We start from the raw sequence: 17,008 nt of genomic DNA on the forward strand, positions 1-17,008 counted from the left end.
TGAGATGCTGTGGGACACACGTAGACACTTTGAGACATGCTGAGACACTTGGATACACACTGAGATGCTGTGGGACACACTTAAGCACTCAGAGACACTTGGTGACACACTGAGATGCTGTGGGACACACGTAGACACTTTGAGACATGCTGAGACACTTGGATACACACTGAGATGCTGTGGGAAACACTTAGGCACTCTGAGACACGCCGAGACACTTGGTGACACACTGAGATGCTGTGGGACACACTTAGGCACTCTGAGACACGCCAAAACACTTGGTGACACACTGAGATGCTGTGGGACACACTTAAGCACTCTGAGACACTTGGTGACACACTGAGATGCTGTGGGACACACTTAGGCACTCTGAGACACGCTGAGACACTTGGTGACACACTGAGATGCTGTGGGACACACTTAGGCACTCTGAGACATGCTGAGACACTTGGATACACACTGAGATGCTGTGGGACACACTTAGGCACTCTGAGACATGCTGAGACACTTGGATACACACTGAGATGCTGTGGGACACACTTAGGCACTCTGAGACACGCCGAGACACTTGGTGACACACTGAGATGCTGTGAGACACACTTAGGCACTCTGAGACACGCTGAGACACTTGGTGACACACTGAGATGCTGTGGGACACATCTAGGCACTCTGAGACATGCTGAGACACTTGGTGACACACTGAGATGCTGTGGGACACATCTAGGCACTCTGAGACACGCTGAGACACTTGGATACACACTGAGATGCTGTGGGACACATCTAGGCACTCTGAGACACGCTGAAACACTTGGTGACACACTGAGATGCTGTGGGACACACTTAGACACTTTGAGACATGTTGAGACACTTGGTGACACACTGAGATGCTGTGGGACACACGTAGACACTTTGAGACATGCTGAGACACTTGGTGGCACACTGAGATGCTGTGGGACACATCTAGGCACTCTGAGACATGCTGAGACACTTGGAGACACACTGAGATGCTGTGGGACACACTTAGACACTTTGAGACATGTTGAGACACTTGGTGACACACTGAGATGCTGTGGGACACACTTAGGCACTCTGAGACACTCCGAGACACTTGGTGACACACTGAGATGCTGTGGGACACACTTAGGCACTCTGAGACATATCTTGACACAAGATTAAATCTGTCACAAGAGTTAAATAGAACCTCGGCGCTGACCCCACAGAGAACTAATGCTTCGGTTTAAATGTGACTTGGATAAAACCTGTTTAAATAAAATGTCCTTGCTCCCCGTGTCCCTCAGACTGTCGAAGACCTCCCGCCAGTCGTCTTCATCCTCTTCCCGCGAGGAGGTGGAGCTTCCTCGGGAACTGACGGAGGACTGGAGCAGCATGGAGGTGTGTGTGGACTGTAAGAAGTTCATCTGCGACATCATTTCCTCCAGCAAGCACAGCCTCTCCCTGGCCTCCAAGAGAGCTCGGCTGAAGCACAAACCTCACTCCTTCGCCGTGTCCTCGGGGAAAGCGGGAGAGTACAGACCCTCGGAGAGAACTATCAACGAGATCTGACCTCATCAGGACCTCTCCGTCTGGACTGAACCGGACCGGACCTCCCAGGAGTGACACCTGTATGTCGTCCTTCGTTCTGATGTAGAAGTAGACGGGGTGGGGGGACATGGACCGTGTGGCGCTAAGGTTTTATTTTCATAATCACATGCGAGGTGTAATACCAGCACATAACCCCATGGTTTTATCAGGAGTGTCAAAAATCATTAGCTTTTCCTTTTAAAGGAGCAATAAGTCATTTTTAGCACCATACATTAGCAATCAATATTTGTTAAAGTGAATAAATATCATTTTATATTCTGTAAAGTGCCAGTCATGACCTATGTTTTCTACTCCCTTAGTTTATGCTCCACAGAGCGGGTCCCCGACATAAGGGGCAGCCATGTTGAAAACGGTTGCTGTGCAGAATCTCTGACGCATCCCGTGCACTAGGTGTCAGTCTAACAGCTGTGTCCCAAAGTCTAGGCGGCTGCTTTTCGTCTCTGTCTCTGTGGTGGTACCCCTCAGTGGAACATGTACCGTACCTTTAATTAGGGAACATCGCTGTAACACATTCTATAATTGACTGTAGATGTTAAAGTCGTGTTGATGTCATTCGCCCCGTTTCATCTCCAGGACTTTTATTGTGTTCTTTTATTCTCCACAGTTGAATAATGAAAGATCACAGAGATCCCCCTCTCCTTCTGGAGAAGAGAATGTAACGTACCTTTAAAGAACACGACAGGACGTTAACACCACTGCTGTACCTTTTTAAAGATACAGTACACTGTTTGGACCTTTAGTGGCAGTACAGTACCTTTAACTCTGAGAGTGTGGAACAGCCTTCAGAGGCTCAACAACCTTCTTAGACGTTTGCTTAGACTCCGGGACGCAGCTCGTGACCGACTCGAGGGAGAATCTCACATCGCAAATATTTCAAATGCATTTCAGATACAAGATGTAAATAAACAGTTCTACAACGGTAAGAAGCACAAGGTCCAAGAAAACACTGAGATAATGCAGAAGTGGCTTTTTTAAAAGTGGTACGACATGATAACGTTTGAGTTTTCATAAGAACATCAGTCTTATTTTTTTATATTATTTTATACTTTGTGTTGTAAATGTAAGTGCAGCGCTAGCACGTTAGCGTCGTAGCTGCGCAGACGTCAGAGCCAAACCTGGCTGATGGACTGCTTTAAAGAAAAGGGGGAAGTCTGTACGTATCTCCACTGAAATGGACTTGCAGAGCTGAGGGATTCGGAGCCCCGCGCTCCTCTCTGAGGACTGACTGGACCACGGCGAGTTAGACTTCCATCACTGAGTTAGAACTGAAGTAAATCAGACGTGTTCTCGGTGTTGGAGAACGTTTCTTGATGGTGATGCTGCACAGTTCTGGAATGAGACAGACGTCTTGGTTCGGAATAGATTTGTAAATAACTGGATTTCTCGTCACAGTTGTATAGATGAACGTGTATGAAATTGTATTTAATTTTCTATGAATGGAGTCATTGATGCTGTGAGATGTTGTTAAATTGCCTTGTTTTCGTTTGAAGATAATCCTAACTATAAGCTCTTAAAGACCTTAAACAGGACCTTACCGTTTTTCCAGACTCCCCCCGTAACTCAGATGTAGAGACGGTGCCCTGGTGGTCAGTGGTGGAGATGGAGGACAGTGTCCCTCTAAGTGTCCTGCACGTTCCTCTCCACCACGACTGGGTTTAAACACCACCACCTTCTCCGAACTACACTCAACAGAAGCCGTGTCCGCCCCACTGTCCCCCACCGTCTACTGTCCTCACTTTCTGTGAGGGGCTTTTAGAGGAGGACGTCTGGTTCCATTCACCTCCACTGTCCCCCACCGTCTACTGTCCTCACTTTCTGTGAGGGGCTTTTAGAGGAGGACGTCTGGTTCCATTCACCTCCACTGTCCCCCACCGTCTACTGTCCTCACTTTCTGTGAGGGGCTTTTAGAGGAGGACGTCTGGTTCCATTCACCTCCACTGTCCTGACTCCATCAGCATTTTACACCAAACCAAACCAGACCAGTTTTGACACCCACCCAATCTCTCTTTCTCTCTGTTCTCTCTTTTGAATTGTTTCTTTGCCTTAAAACCGTTTCTTTGCCTTTCTCGGTTCCACGAAGCCATGACCAGGTGGCTTTCGGTTCTTCACGGCTCTCCGAACCCAGACCAGAAACAGATTGGACTCGGTTCATAAGCACAAATAAGCTCGTTATGTTCCTGAATGCAGGGAGGGACCGTGTAAATGTGCTGATGATGACGACCGACTTTGACATTGCTTTGCTTTAAATAAAATACAATCACCCCAGAGCCTGGGAAGTGCATGTGCTGTGCTCGTGCTCATGATCCGTGGCTGTGATCGGTTTGTTTTTAAAAATCTGTACAAAAACAAATGAACGTAATAAAACCATGCGATGTGACTGAACTCACGCTGGGGCTGGAGGTGCTTATTTTTCCTTCAATGATTAAAGCAGCAATACATCAATCTCATCAACACAAAGATAACGATAACAGCGATCAAACATAGGGTATATTTCCTCGTTAACGTTCAACCTGCTGTCCCTGATAAAGCACGTCACCACAACAGACTCCAACACTGTGAATGCGGCCACTAGGTGTCAGTATTACCGCTGTTCCATAATTAATTGGAGCGTTCCTATGTGAGCGTTCTTGCGGTTTAACACCAGGGGGTGCTATGGGTATGTTTTTATTTATTTTTTTGGTTGTAGCTTAAAAATAAAAAATAATAGCAATAATTGTTGTCTCATATCCTTTAGTGAATATTCGGACACAACGACAGACACCGCTTTCCACATTTATTATATATATTTATATTTATTTATATTTCATTTAACACCAAAATGTACACAACACACGTCGTACTCTTGTTGAAATACAGCTGGTTCCTCGATGCGCATCACGGAAAGGGTAAAGACTCCAGCGTCCTCACACCACAAAACAGCGATAATTATTATTATTATTATATTATTATTTCTATCAGCAGATGGAACAAGCACAAAACAACGCAACAGTGGAATGACTGCAGAAATGTAACAGTTTATCATAAATATATCCATCCACCTGCGCACACACGTACACCGAGCATCTCTGTTAAAAAAGAAAAATACGATACACCCTGTAAACACGGGGCGGGGGGAGTGTCATGCAAGAGAAGGGGGAGGGGCATAGAGAGGGGGGAGGGGGGTGAGAGTGCAATGAGACAAAGACAAAGAGGGAGAAGGAAAACAGAGGATGAGACAGAGGGTGAATATACAGTGCACTGAAATCCCAGCTCACGTTTCCTCACAAAGACAGAAGAGCAGAGAGAAAGTGGTGAGGGCTCAGCGGCGCCCCCCTATTTGGAGTCCAGCAGGTTGCACTCGATTTTGTAGTAGACGTAGGGGTAGTACTCCTGCTGGCTCAGGTTCAGGCCGGGAATGTCCATGGCAGATTGCTAGAAGAAGACAAATCAACACATTTACTGAAGCTGGGAATTCAGCAGCAGAGCCTTAATGGAGCGCTGGAGATTTGATTCATTTTTACAGGTTAGTTCCCTGTTGGCTGAACCTCCCCCATCACACTGAGGACGAGGACAAGCATCTCCTTCCTTCAGAGACTAGATTACAGTTATACGTATATTTCTACACCAGCTGAGAGGACAGGGAGGCTCAGGTTCGAGAGGGAGACTCACGTCGATGATGGCGGCGGCGCTGCTGTCCAGATGTTTATAAAGATCGTACAGCACCTCCCTCAGCTTCTTCATGTTCTTCTTGTTGGGCTGCAGCAGCATGGCCTGGAAGTTCACAGGTAACCCGTACCTGCACGGATCAGAACCCCCACACACACAGTTAATACACACACACACACCATTTTGAATTCAGGTCACTACTGATTTACTGCACTACAGCGTACCTCAACACAGACTCCACGAACACTCTGAGAGCCTTGATGTGGATCCAGGCGATGAAGGCCTCGCTGAAGTTGACTTTGAGCCATCGCACCAGAGGACCCTGAGGAAACCAGCCACAGGAGGTCATCACCTGGTGTAACTCACCTGCGCTGAGCAGCTGTTTTCATTTTTCCTCTTTCCTCTCTGTTTATGTTTAACTTCTCTGTGTTCCCTACTCCTCAGTCTCCTCCCAGTCTCCTCCTGTCTCCAGTGTGGTCTGTAGTTCACTTCTAGTGTTTTCTTCTCTGTTGTAGGTTGTGTGTCAGTTTGTTCATCTGTGCGTCTTGCTTCTTGTGCCTTTAGTTAATTCACATTTGTCCCCTGCTTCGGTTTGTGTCTACAGCTCTCTACAAGAACCCTTAATAAAGTCCAAAACTACAGGGTGGGCCATTTATATGGATACACCTTAATAAAATGGGAATGGTTGGTGATATTAACTTCCTGTTTGTGTCAAATTAGTATATGGGAGGGGGGAAACTTTTCAAGATGGGTGGTGACCATGGCGGCCATTTTGGATCCAACTTTTGTTTTTTCAATGGGAAGAGGGTCATGTGACACATCAAACTTATTGGGAATTTCACAAGAAAAACAACGGTGTGCTTGGTTTTAACGTAACGTTATTGTTTCATGAGTTTTCTAACTACAGATACTGGAAGCCTGTGCTAGCATGTCTCCTGCGGTGTTGCTATCAGTGTGTAAAGAGTGGGAGAAGAGGGTTGCATTGACAATCAACACAATGGGCAGCACTTTGAACACATTTTATAAGTGGTCAGAAACTTGTAAATAACTCATGAACGAATAACGTTACGTTAAAACCAAGCACACCATTGTTTTTCTTGTGAAATTCCCAATAAGTTTGATGTGTTACATGACCCTCTTCCAGTTGGAAAAACAAAAGTTGGATCAAAAATGGCCGACTTCAAAATGGCCACCATGGTCACCACCCATCTTGAGAAGTTTCCCCCCTCCCATATACTAATGGCCCACCCTGTAGATTTTCACAAGATTGACCTGCTATTGTCACATCGGCTGGTTTGCTTTTTTTATGTTTTATATGCAGTGTTTTTGAGTACAGAATAGAGATAACTAAAAACAGAGCCTGGGCTTTACGTACAAACTGCTTCTTCTTATCAGTGGAGAGCCTGGTCATCTCCTCTTTATCGGCCTTCATCTCCTCCTCGTTGTACTGGAAATCCCGGACGATGAACCTGTGAACAGTGAAGGTGCACGCCTGGTTAGAGCCCTAAAACACTGCCAGCGCCGGTCCGTCACCTTCAGCCGTAGCCTCGGGCAGGAGGAAACCCGCTCTACTGTAAAGGGAGTGAAAGGTGTCCCTCAGGAAAAGCCCCTACTTGTTCTCTCTGGCTTTGTGTCTGAAGTCGTCGATGGCCTTTCGGAACAGAGTCACACTGAACAGCCCGCTGTCCTGGTCCTCAAACAGGAGACTGTGGACAAACGAGAAACGTCACTCAGGAGCAGACAGCCTTTAATCCCTCCTCTCAAGGCCCTGTACAATGTGTATCTACCATGTGTGTTTATTTTAACCTACACTTTATCATGGATTCATTGGATAATATAGGGGTTTGGGCCATGGAAGCGGTACTGAAGCAGTTATTGGTGGAAGGTGCCCACCCCGGAATCCCTGGGCGCAAGGCAGGAACACACCCTGGAGGGGGCACCAGTCCTTCGCAGGGCGACACACACTCACACATTCCCTATAATTTGGGAACTAGAAGCTCTCTTGTTTCCTGACCGTCTGGATGCGAGAGCTATATCCCAAAGGAGGGGTGTAAATATTACAGACGTCCCCCTGAAAAACTAACCCCATCCCAGTGGGGCTTTAGTGTTTCACGTAAGCATTAAACCTGCGGTGTCCCTAGCTCCCACCCCTCCCCGACCTCCCCTGACACACCTTTACACTGAGCGTTTAATGAAGAACCACTCTGTATTCAGAGGTCCACTCCTCCATTAAGCCTCGCCTCCTTCTTTAGAAACGTCTGCTCAGTTCTGTTTGTTCAGTGTGTAAAAGGTTAATGTAGATTTGTCTTACTTTGTGGACCGCGGCACCACCATCTCCGCCAAGGTCTCGTACGTCTTCTGCCAGTCAGCGTAACTCACCCTGAGGAGGAGATCTGCTCTTAGTCTTAGTCCATACAGCACTTTTCAGCTTCCAGAACACCAACGTCAGGAGAACCAGAGTCGGGTTCTGGACCGCCCCGGGCTCCAAAAACATCTTTCACACTTACGATAACAGTTTTTTTTCGTTAATCTGGACGTACAGTTATTAAACCCAAATTACAGCTGCAGTGAGAAGATATTTTAGACAATTTATGAGTGAATACAAAACCATTATTGCTTAATATTTATGCTTAATAAATGATAAATGATCAAATGAACTGAAAACACAGTGTCACCTACTTGGGCACCACAACCAGCAGAGTGATGAGGTACTCTGAGTCCAACACAAAGTCCTCCTTCTTCACAATGTCCGCCAGACTCCGGGTCAGCAGGCTCCCTCTAAAGGTACAGCACTGTATTACAGTGTGAACAGAACCAGGCATCTCTGCCCAGACAGCACACACATTTGGGCAAAATTCGTCTCACTTTCAGCACTCAGTTATGGCACTTTTCTCCGGTCTCTGCTCTGGAGCCGTTATGTGAATTAGTTTAAAAGTGGTTTTCATTGAATTATTCATTCATTCATTGTCTGTAATCCTTATCCAGTTCAGGGCGGAGGTGGGTCCGGAGCCTACCCGGAATCACTGGGTGCAAGGTGGGAACACACCCTGGAGGGGGCGTCAGTCCTTCACAGGGCGACACACACTCACACCTACGAACACTTTTGAGTCTCCAATTCACCTACCAACGTGTGTTTTTGGAGCGTGGGAGGAAACCGGAGCACCCGGAGGAAATCCACACAGACACAGAGAGAACACACCACACTCCTCACAGACAGTCACCCGGAGGAAATCCACACAGACACAGAGAGAACACACCACACTCCTCACAGACAGTCACCCGGAGGAAACCCACGCAGACACAGGGAGAACACACCACACTCCTCACAGACAGTCACCCGGAGGAAATCCACACAGACACAGAGAGAACACACCACACTCCTCACAGACAGTCACCCGGAGGAAACCCACGCAGACACAGGGAGAACACACCACACTCCTCACAGACAGTCACCCGGAGGAAACCCACGCAGACACAGGGAGAACACACCACCCTCCTCACAGACAGTCACCCGGAGGAAACCCACGCAGACACGGGGAGAACACACCACACTCCTCACAGACAGTCACTCGTAGCGGGACTAGAACCCACAACCTCCAGGACCCTGGAGCTGTGACAGAAACACGACCTGCTGCACAATTGTGCCCTTAAAAGTGGTTTTATTTTATATTATACATTAAGTAACTCATGATCCCTCACAGTTTTTTTTTATTTCTTGTTTATTTATTTAGGACAATTTGAAATGTATAATTCCAAAGACTTTACTAAAAGTTCACTGCTCTTTAAAAGGGATGTAAGTGCATTGTGCTCTTTTTAAGACACTAATATAAAGAGAATAAAATGACAATAATATAATTTATGGGACAAAATATCAACCTCAAAGGACTAGAGTCCTTCACTCACGCGTTCTTCCGCTCCAGGTTCTGCAGGTTCCCCTTCAGGTTGTTGTAGGCGGACGCTCTGGCCTTCAGGTCGTTGTCGATCTGTGTTACTTGCTGTTGAACAGAAGGGGGAGACACAGACGTCATCAGACTCACCTTCATCATCCCACGACCCTCTCTAAAGATCTTACGTCTAGACCCTCCTCTGCTCTTGGGAAAAGGCCTTACATCATATTCTGGGATATATGGAGCTTCACCACGGTGGACTGAGAACACAGATCCATGGAGGGGTCACAGCCCTCCAGCCAACACTTGGCCTTGATGATCTTAGAGTGTTCCCTTAATCCAGATCAAAAGAAATCTGTTACGTTTAGTCCCTGTTTGGTTTGAGATGCACTTTCATTCATTCATTGTCTGTGACCCTTATCCAGTTCAGGGTCGTGGTGGGTCCGGAGTCTACCCGGAATCACTGGGCGCAAGGCAGGAATACAGCCTGGAGGGTGCGCCAGTCCTTCACAGGGCGACACACACTCACACCTACGGACACTGAGTCTCCAATCCACCTACCAACGTGTGTTTTTGGAGCGTTCACACTTACTTTAACTCACAGATGAACAGAACTAGGGTTCGTTTTGAACCAAAAGCTCATCTTCAGCTGCTCCAGAGGGTAACTTATTTTTAATTACTTAATCGTTCATAACAATTACAAAACTTGCCTTGGATATGATTTCGGAGATGTTCTTCAGAGACTGTTTGATGGGATACTTGGCCATGTCCCACTGGAAGCGCGTGAGGTAGGTCACCAGATCCACTGAGGAGAGCAGCAGCAGAGGAACAGCAGGTCAGGGATCGCTCACGATTCTAGTCAGAGACGTTAATGTACGCAGCCTGTGATCTGGTAATGATCTGAATAATAGCTGGAGGTGAACAGAAGACTCCATCCTTTTTATTTAAAAAAAAAAATCAGTTTAAAAGAGGGATAATAGCCACTGCACTTCCTGCAACGGACTCATTCCTGACTGGAAACTGGGAGAACATTCAGCGCCATGAGGCAGGGTTCTGAACGATGGCCTGTAAGTGCAAAAAAACCAAAAAAACAAACACAAAACAGAAGAGAAACACACACAAAAAAAAGACACGAGCGAGACGCAAAAAGAGAAAAGCGCAAAATAAAAGTGACACACACAAAAAAGTGCATAAACACAAAGAGAGAGACCAGTGACACAAACACAGAATGAAATACACACAAAAGGACTTGTGTTTGAATGTTCACAGGCCGCAGAGTTTATGCTTCACACGTTTAAAGACTCAACAGCACATTCTAGAGAAAGTAAAAACCCTCTCAACACACACAAGCCACAGAGAGTCGTGTGTGTGTGTGTGTGTCGCTCTCACCTCCGTTGGCCAGGAGATTCTCCTGAACTTTATCTCGACTGTCCTCCAGCACGTCGGCCATGTACTGGGCCAGCTTCTTCACCACACTGCGAACCACATCACACACACACATCACCCTCCAGCACATTCTATACCATCCTCACAAACACACTTCAGCACCGGCTTCAAACACTCAGACGAGTCCAGGAGCTCAGTGAGGACAGAGGGGGGAGCTGTTCATCGGGTCGGGTCCCAGGGACTCACAAAGCAACGTTGTTTCATAACGTTTCTTATTATTTTATCTCCCCAAACGTCCCTCATTAGCTGTGAACGTCACCGGACGGTACAACACAGCGGAGGGGAATGCAGACCGCCCAGGTCTGTCACATCAGCCGACAGATGCAGACCCGTGTGTGTGGGGGGAGGGGGGGAGGGGTAATTGGGATGATGAATGGTTGTGTAATAAAAACCATATTTGGTTGAATTTGATTTTTTTGCCTCTTCAATCGTTTATCAACAACGTCACGACTTTAACAATTCTCTGAAACGTCCTTCATCAAAGAGCTGAAATGTCTGAATGACCCGCCCGAGGCCTTCCAGGGCTTTCTGAACACTTATAAATAGATCCCAGGACGAGGCACAAGTCATGGGACTTAAATATGACTGAGGGAAGAGATGCTGGTGTGTCACCAAACTGTTAAACGGTTAATTTTAGCTCTGGACAGTGGACATCACAGGCCTGCGTGAGATTCCTCGGAAGGAAAAAACAAACAGGCTTAAAGCTCTGGGACTTTTTGCCCCGTGTCAAATAATAACATCATCATCTTTGCAAACAGAAGCTTTCGCAAAAATTCACAGGAGGAGGATGGAACAGACGCAGGGCGCTTGTCTGCGGCGTCTCAGACCTAAGAGGCCACTGTCCCAGGTTCAGCGTGGAGGCATCTCTTAAAGCTACAGCTGTGAACCTTAAAGCTTCTCTTTTCCCTTCATTCATTCAATAATTCTGTAGTCAATCTTTAGTGTTTACTCTCCTTCTGAAGAACTGGACGTTAACACCACTTCTGCAGCTTTAAAGGTACATTACCATAATGTACACGTACTGTACCTTTAATTCTAACAGTGCACCTCCAAAACCTACAACGCTGTCTTAAAGGGGCAGGTCACCTTTTTCACAAGGGCCCCTTTCTAAACTCTTCAAGGGTGATTTAAAGAGAGCTCACACATTTACACCTCAACGTACCTCTCCACAAAAGTGCTCAGCTTGGCCAACTCGTCCGACAGACCCACCAACACGTCTAAAGTCCCCACCTGTGAGAGGACAGAGAGGCAGAGGGACAGAGGGACGCAGAGAAAGAGAGAGAGAGAAGCTTTGATGAGGGACCCGAGGCAGCGGAGCAGAGTAAAGTCCTCGAGGCTCTGTTTGCTCAACGTCGTGTGATGGAGGGTGATTTTGGGTGAAAGCTGAGGCCCGAGAGCTCCGGCCGGCGCCACATCTCCTCTCGCCCGAGCGGGCGTAAACAAACCGCTTCAAAGTCCACGCTGAGCCGGCCCACTCTTCAGAGGAGCGGCGGGGTCAGACGCGGTCACACATCCTAGTGGGCAGTGGATCAGACGCAGGGGGCAGTGGAAACGCCTGTTGGGTTATTAACACTGTGTGTGTGTGGAAATGAAGCTGTTCTGAGGATCTGTTGTTTCAGTTTAAACTGAAAATGTGAAATCTCAGAGGCCAAGCCCCCACTCGGGCCTCAGCCGTCGCCACAGTGTGAAAACAGACGTGGACACGGGCTGTGGACGATGGGGAACGTCGCCCCCTGCTCACGGCTCCAGCGCTAAACTGAAGAAGCGAAGCTCAGACACTAAACACACCTTGAATATGAGGACTGAGGGACGGTGTGAACTCTTTTATCTTCACAATTCAAATAAACCAGGCTCAGGCCTTAAAACAATTCTACGTTGTATTTTCACCTTAAAATCACAGCTTCAAAACCATTATGACGCTCCATTGGGGTGTACCAGCGAGAGTAGAGCCTCTGTTGTTGCTACTCTGGGGCTCAGCGCTGCAGAAACAGCACTATGTAACTGTTGGAGGCGGGTAGGAAATCCGTCTGTAATTGTAGCACTAGAAAGCGCATGTATGCAGTCAGAGGACAGTGTGTGTGGTGTTATGGCTGTACTGGTGTGTGTGTGTGTAACACGAGGGAGAAACCCTGTGAGAGAACGGAAACTAACTCACGAGACTCCGAAGAGGAACCACACGGCCTTTACTCACACGGAGAAGTCCAGGATTTCAGCACAGACAGGAAACAGCCTGAATTACTCCCAGCAGCAAAGTGCATTAATCACAGATCTGCAACAGCTAGTGACCCGTCACTGGAGAAGAACCTTGTTTCTCCAAAACTGTAACTCGTTTACAAAGGAAAGCCATTGGGAACGTTCAGAGTGAGGCACACAGCGGGCACTCAATACCTCTTCCGCTGCTTTATGTTCTGGTAGAAATCCTGAAAATCCATGCGCACTTCTTCCCCCGAGACTAGGGCTGTGATGGGGTAATTATGGAGAGTAATACACAGTAATGTTCAGGACCCAGACCGTTCATAACACAGATGGGGTGTGGTCTGGCGTGTCCCAGACGTCCTACGAAGGAATGATGAGATTAAAACGTGTCTCCAAGACACAACACACACCATTCAGACTTGTACTTGGTGTTAGACTTTTTTAAAGCACCCAGGACCAACTTGGATCTTGTCTGATTGTGTGCAGCAATTTTCCACTGCATGGTGCCTACTCTCCTGGACTGTACTCTGAGTTTGGTCCCTGGTTGGCTTCCCACTCCCACAGAAATGTATCAGTGTCGTCTCTAACCCTGTCTCTAAGGGGAACAGTGGGCTTTGGAAACCACAACAACGGCGGTGGTAACGTTAAGCGGTGTTTACTCATGGTGTATCGGCGTGTTGTTGTTGTTTGGGACTGAACACAGCTCCGTCATCAGTTCAGACAGATCAGTAGAGTTTGTTCCTTCCTTGTTGCAGCGTCCAGCTCTCGCTGGATTCTTTCGTCGGCCACCGATCCAAGGAGCGTTTGAACCTCTTCAAAAGACCACGGCGTCATTTTACGAGCTGCCGTCGTGAGTCGGATAAAAACAAACGTGATCTCTGCTGCAGCTGGAGATTTTACAGATGGAGAGTTGGTGCTGGTCGTCTGCGTTGCGTAGAGTGACGACTCTCTCTGGACGATCAGCGCTCTGCAAGGTTTACACGCCACGGTTTAGTCCCTACTCGACTCGCTCTGAACCACGAGAGAACAGCCACTAAACAAGAACCCGGACTAAAATTACCTGAGGGAAAAGCGAAAAAGCTAAGTAGAGTTAAGTAGAGAAGAGTAGGGACCCTGCAGTGGAAAACCAGCACATTAAAGAGGACACAAGGGGACAAAATAAATCGAAATAAAGAAACGAGAGGCTGAACCTTGAGGTCAGGGATGTTGAACTTGTGGTTGGTCGACAGGTTGTTGGTACGAGTGGTGGCCATCATCAGCTTGTCCCAGGTCTGCTGACAGGTCTTCTCTCCAGGCGCCGAAATCAACCAGAACTCCGTCATGACTGCAGAAAAAAAAACTGGAAAATAGCAGAATTTCACTCATTCATTCACATATCACAACCCTGCTTTGATCATTCAATAAATGATCTGACTGATAATCAGTTGATCATGTGATTTAAGAAAAGGATATGCACTACTCCTCAACTTAAAGGGAAATTCCACTCAAGTTAAAAGAAGCTTTCAAGTCAAGGCAGTGGAGAGTGGAGGTGAATGGAACCAGACGTCCTCCTCTAAAAGCCCCTCACAGAAAGTGAGGACAGTAGACGGTGGGGGACAGTGGACAGTGGAGGTGAATGGAACCAGACGTCCTCCTCTAAAAGCCCCTCACAGAAAGTGAGGACAGTAGACGGTGGGGGACACACGGATAAAGTCTGACCATAGTTTGGCGAAAGTGGTGATGTTTAAACCCAGTCCTGGTGGAGAGGGACGTGCAGGACACTGAGAGGGACAGATGTCCTCTGTCCTTCATCATCATCATCATCATCACTCCATAGAGACTCTGAAGGCGGTGGAGGTTCTGGTGAAAGTGGAAATGCTGGATGTGTGTTGGAGACGTGGAGAAGTCTGGTTCCATTCACCAGCACTGAGGAGAATCCTGAATCCACAAGTTTCTCTACAATCAACCGCTTCACACCAAAACGCTCTCAGTCACTTCATGTAGAGCTCACACACTGGATATGGAGGAAATTTTAAAACCGAGTGGAGTTTCCCTTTAATAGTACAAGATGAATTAACTCTCATTGACTTGACCTGGCAGATGTGTGACAGAGAAATAACAAGAACACGTACACTGTATTGTAATTCAAAATACTGCTTTTAAACGACAGACTGTAATAGATTTATGACGAATAATTTATATTTAAGTACGAAATAAGAGGTTTATACCGACAATAACAGGCCTTTTACATCAAAATATAAAGATGATCGACTGTACACAAATCCAGTAGCGTCTAAACTAATACAGCAATATAAAACAATAGGATAAATACCAGAAATGATACAAAAATACTAAAATAATGTCGTTAAATATGAATATCACTGCAGTAAAAGCTTAAAACCATAACACTGCTGTTTCAGCTCAGCTAACAGAACCATGCTATGACATAAAACCACTTACCTGCTCTTAAACGAGAGGACTGTGAGACACAAAAAGAATAAAAGACGTTATTTACAATGTGAGCCTGTTGTTTTTTATTTCTAAAAGCTGAATTATGAAGCTGGGTTATTCATAATGTCACAACACTGCTGTTTCCACATACACTCAGGCTCAGCTGATTATTCGTCTCACACCCGTTTTCTGGGAAGTCCCGCGCTCCCAGCGCTCTGATTGGTCCAACATGTTGTATCCCGCGCTCGGATTGGCTTGCATGGCTTACCCTCCTGCGTCCGGATTGGTCAGCCGCGCAGTCCGCAGCTCCAAAAGGCTTCGCGATGCACGACAACGGGTGGGGAAAAAATAAGGCATCCATTCGAGTTCAGCGGATCTTATGTGGGCTGCTGTGAATGGAGAAGCGACACCTACCGACCTGGAGGCCGCACTGCACTTATAACACGCTACGTTACATCAACCAAAACATTAAATTACATTATTGTGTTTACACTTTTTGTCCGTTTGATCGAATCCACTGACTATTACAGGAGTAGACGGTAGTCTGTCTGTTGCTCTGCATACTTTGTTAACCCACTCTCACTCTGTTCTTCAGTGGTCAGAGGCCCCACAGGAACCCCTCAGAGCAGACTATCCACAGGTGTGAGTGTGTGAGTAACTGGATGAAGGCGTGAGTGACTGGGTGAATGTATGAAACTGTCCACAGGTGTGACAGCGACTGGGTGAGTGTGTGAGTGACAGGGTGAGTGTGTGTTCCTCTATTTAGAGTGTGTTCCTGTGTAGAATCTGGACTTACCGCAACCCTGATCTGGATAAAGCATTTACAGAATATGAATGAACTATAGTGTCTCTGCTGCCCCAGTGTCTGTAAATGGGTAAAAAAACAAAGTGTCTGGGTCCGGTGCTAGGATTTCTCTCTCTCTCTGCTCACGGCAGAGAAACGCCATCTGGAGGTTTTTAGACAACGGAGAGACTCCAAACGCTGAAAAGCACCAAAGCACCATTCAAATCAAATCAAATTTATTTATATAGCGCTTTTCACAACTGATGTTGTCACAAAGCAGCTTCACAGAATTCCAGTAAGACAAGATTTGACATGAAATGTAAAGACAAATGTAAAACCCTCAAGTGAGCAAGCCAGGGGCGACAGTGGCAAGGAAAAACTCCCCCAGCTGAGGAAGAAACCTTGGGAGGAACCAAGGCTCACAAGGGGTGACCCATCCTCCTCTGGTCAATCTACTGGTGATGATAGTTAGTAGTCCGTGAGAACTTCAGTGTAGGGACAGCTTCAAGGCACTTGGTGGTTGCTGGAGCGTGGGCAGCTGGTCTGAAGCGTGGAGGAGGATCTCGACAGTCATCCATCAGTGTCCAGACAGACAGGTGGGCAGTCGTTTACTCGGAAAGATGTAAAGGGATGGAATTAGTTTTGAACTGTTTTGTGTTTGTAAAGTAGAAAATATGAAAATTTCCAGAGTGTGGCTAATGACTCCGGCAGATCTGACTATGACAGCATTAACTAAAAGGAGAGAAGCAGAAGGACACACAGACACGGGAGCATCCTGAAACACTGGCATCCCTCCGCTCCACCGTCAATAAACCTGAGTGATCGCGAGAAGCGGCGGGACGACAGCACCAGCGTTTCAGTATACTATAATTCCCTGTGTCCATGCACCCCCCGGATCTGCCGCCTTTATCTATGGGGGAGCATTAGCTACCAAATGATAAACTAAACAAATGAGTTTTTAGCCTACATTTGAAGATTGCGACTGTGTCTGAGTCCCGAACATTTTCTGGAAGAAAAT

At 46.9% G+C, this 17,008-nt stretch overlaps 2 protein-coding genes across 5 annotated transcripts in view; one reads left to right on the forward strand and one right to left on the reverse strand.

Moving 5' to 3' along the window:
- Positions 1–4,033, forward strand: part of spire1b (spire-type actin nucleation factor 1b) — a 25,749-nt gene extending 21,716 nt beyond the window's left edge. The window contains exon 17 of one of the 2 annotated variants that reach the window (XM_066643020.1): positions 1,299–4,033. In XM_066643020.1, coding sequence (XP_066499117.1) covers positions 1,299–1,563 — 265 coding nt within the window. In that variant the 3' untranslated portion in view covers positions 1,564–4,033. The remainder of the gene's footprint in view (positions 1–1,298) is intronic. The other variant, XM_066643029.1, reaches the window with a different exon arrangement.
- A 378-nt stretch (positions 4,034–4,411) lies between these two features.
- On the reverse strand, positions 4,412–15,395 carry atp6v1c1a (ATPase H+ transporting V1 subunit C1a). Of its 3 annotated transcripts, none has more exons than XM_066677333.1 (14): positions 15,358–15,395; positions 15,216–15,234; positions 13,967–14,100; positions 11,743–11,810; positions 10,524–10,609; positions 9,845–9,939; positions 9,151–9,242; positions 7,927–8,025; positions 7,559–7,627; positions 6,861–6,953; positions 6,623–6,716; positions 5,472–5,569; positions 5,251–5,377; positions 4,412–5,013 (listed from the first exon to the last, which is right to left on the reverse strand). In XM_066677333.1, the coding sequence occupies exons 3-14, from the start codon at positions 14,096–14,098 to the stop codon at positions 4,915–4,917; spliced, it is 1,152 nt and encodes a 383-aa protein (XP_066533430.1). In that variant the 5' UTR covers positions 14,099–14,100; positions 15,216–15,234; positions 15,358–15,395; the 3' UTR covers positions 4,412–4,914. The 3 variants fall into 3 exon arrangements, with proteins under 3 accessions (XP_066533430.1, XP_066533421.1, XP_066533414.1); XM_066677324.1 differs by having other exon boundaries at positions 13,967–14,115; positions 15,358–15,374; XM_066677317.1 differs by having other exon boundaries at positions 13,967–14,115; positions 15,216–15,383.
- Between the last annotated feature and the right edge of the window lie 1,613 nt (positions 15,396–17,008).

The sequence above is a fragment of the Hoplias malabaricus genome, chromosome 1 (assembly GCF_029633855.1).
Source record: "Hoplias malabaricus isolate fHopMal1 chromosome 1, fHopMal1.hap1, whole genome shotgun sequence".
NCBI classification, from domain to species: Eukaryota; Metazoa; Chordata; class Actinopteri; order Characiformes; family Erythrinidae; genus Hoplias; species Hoplias malabaricus.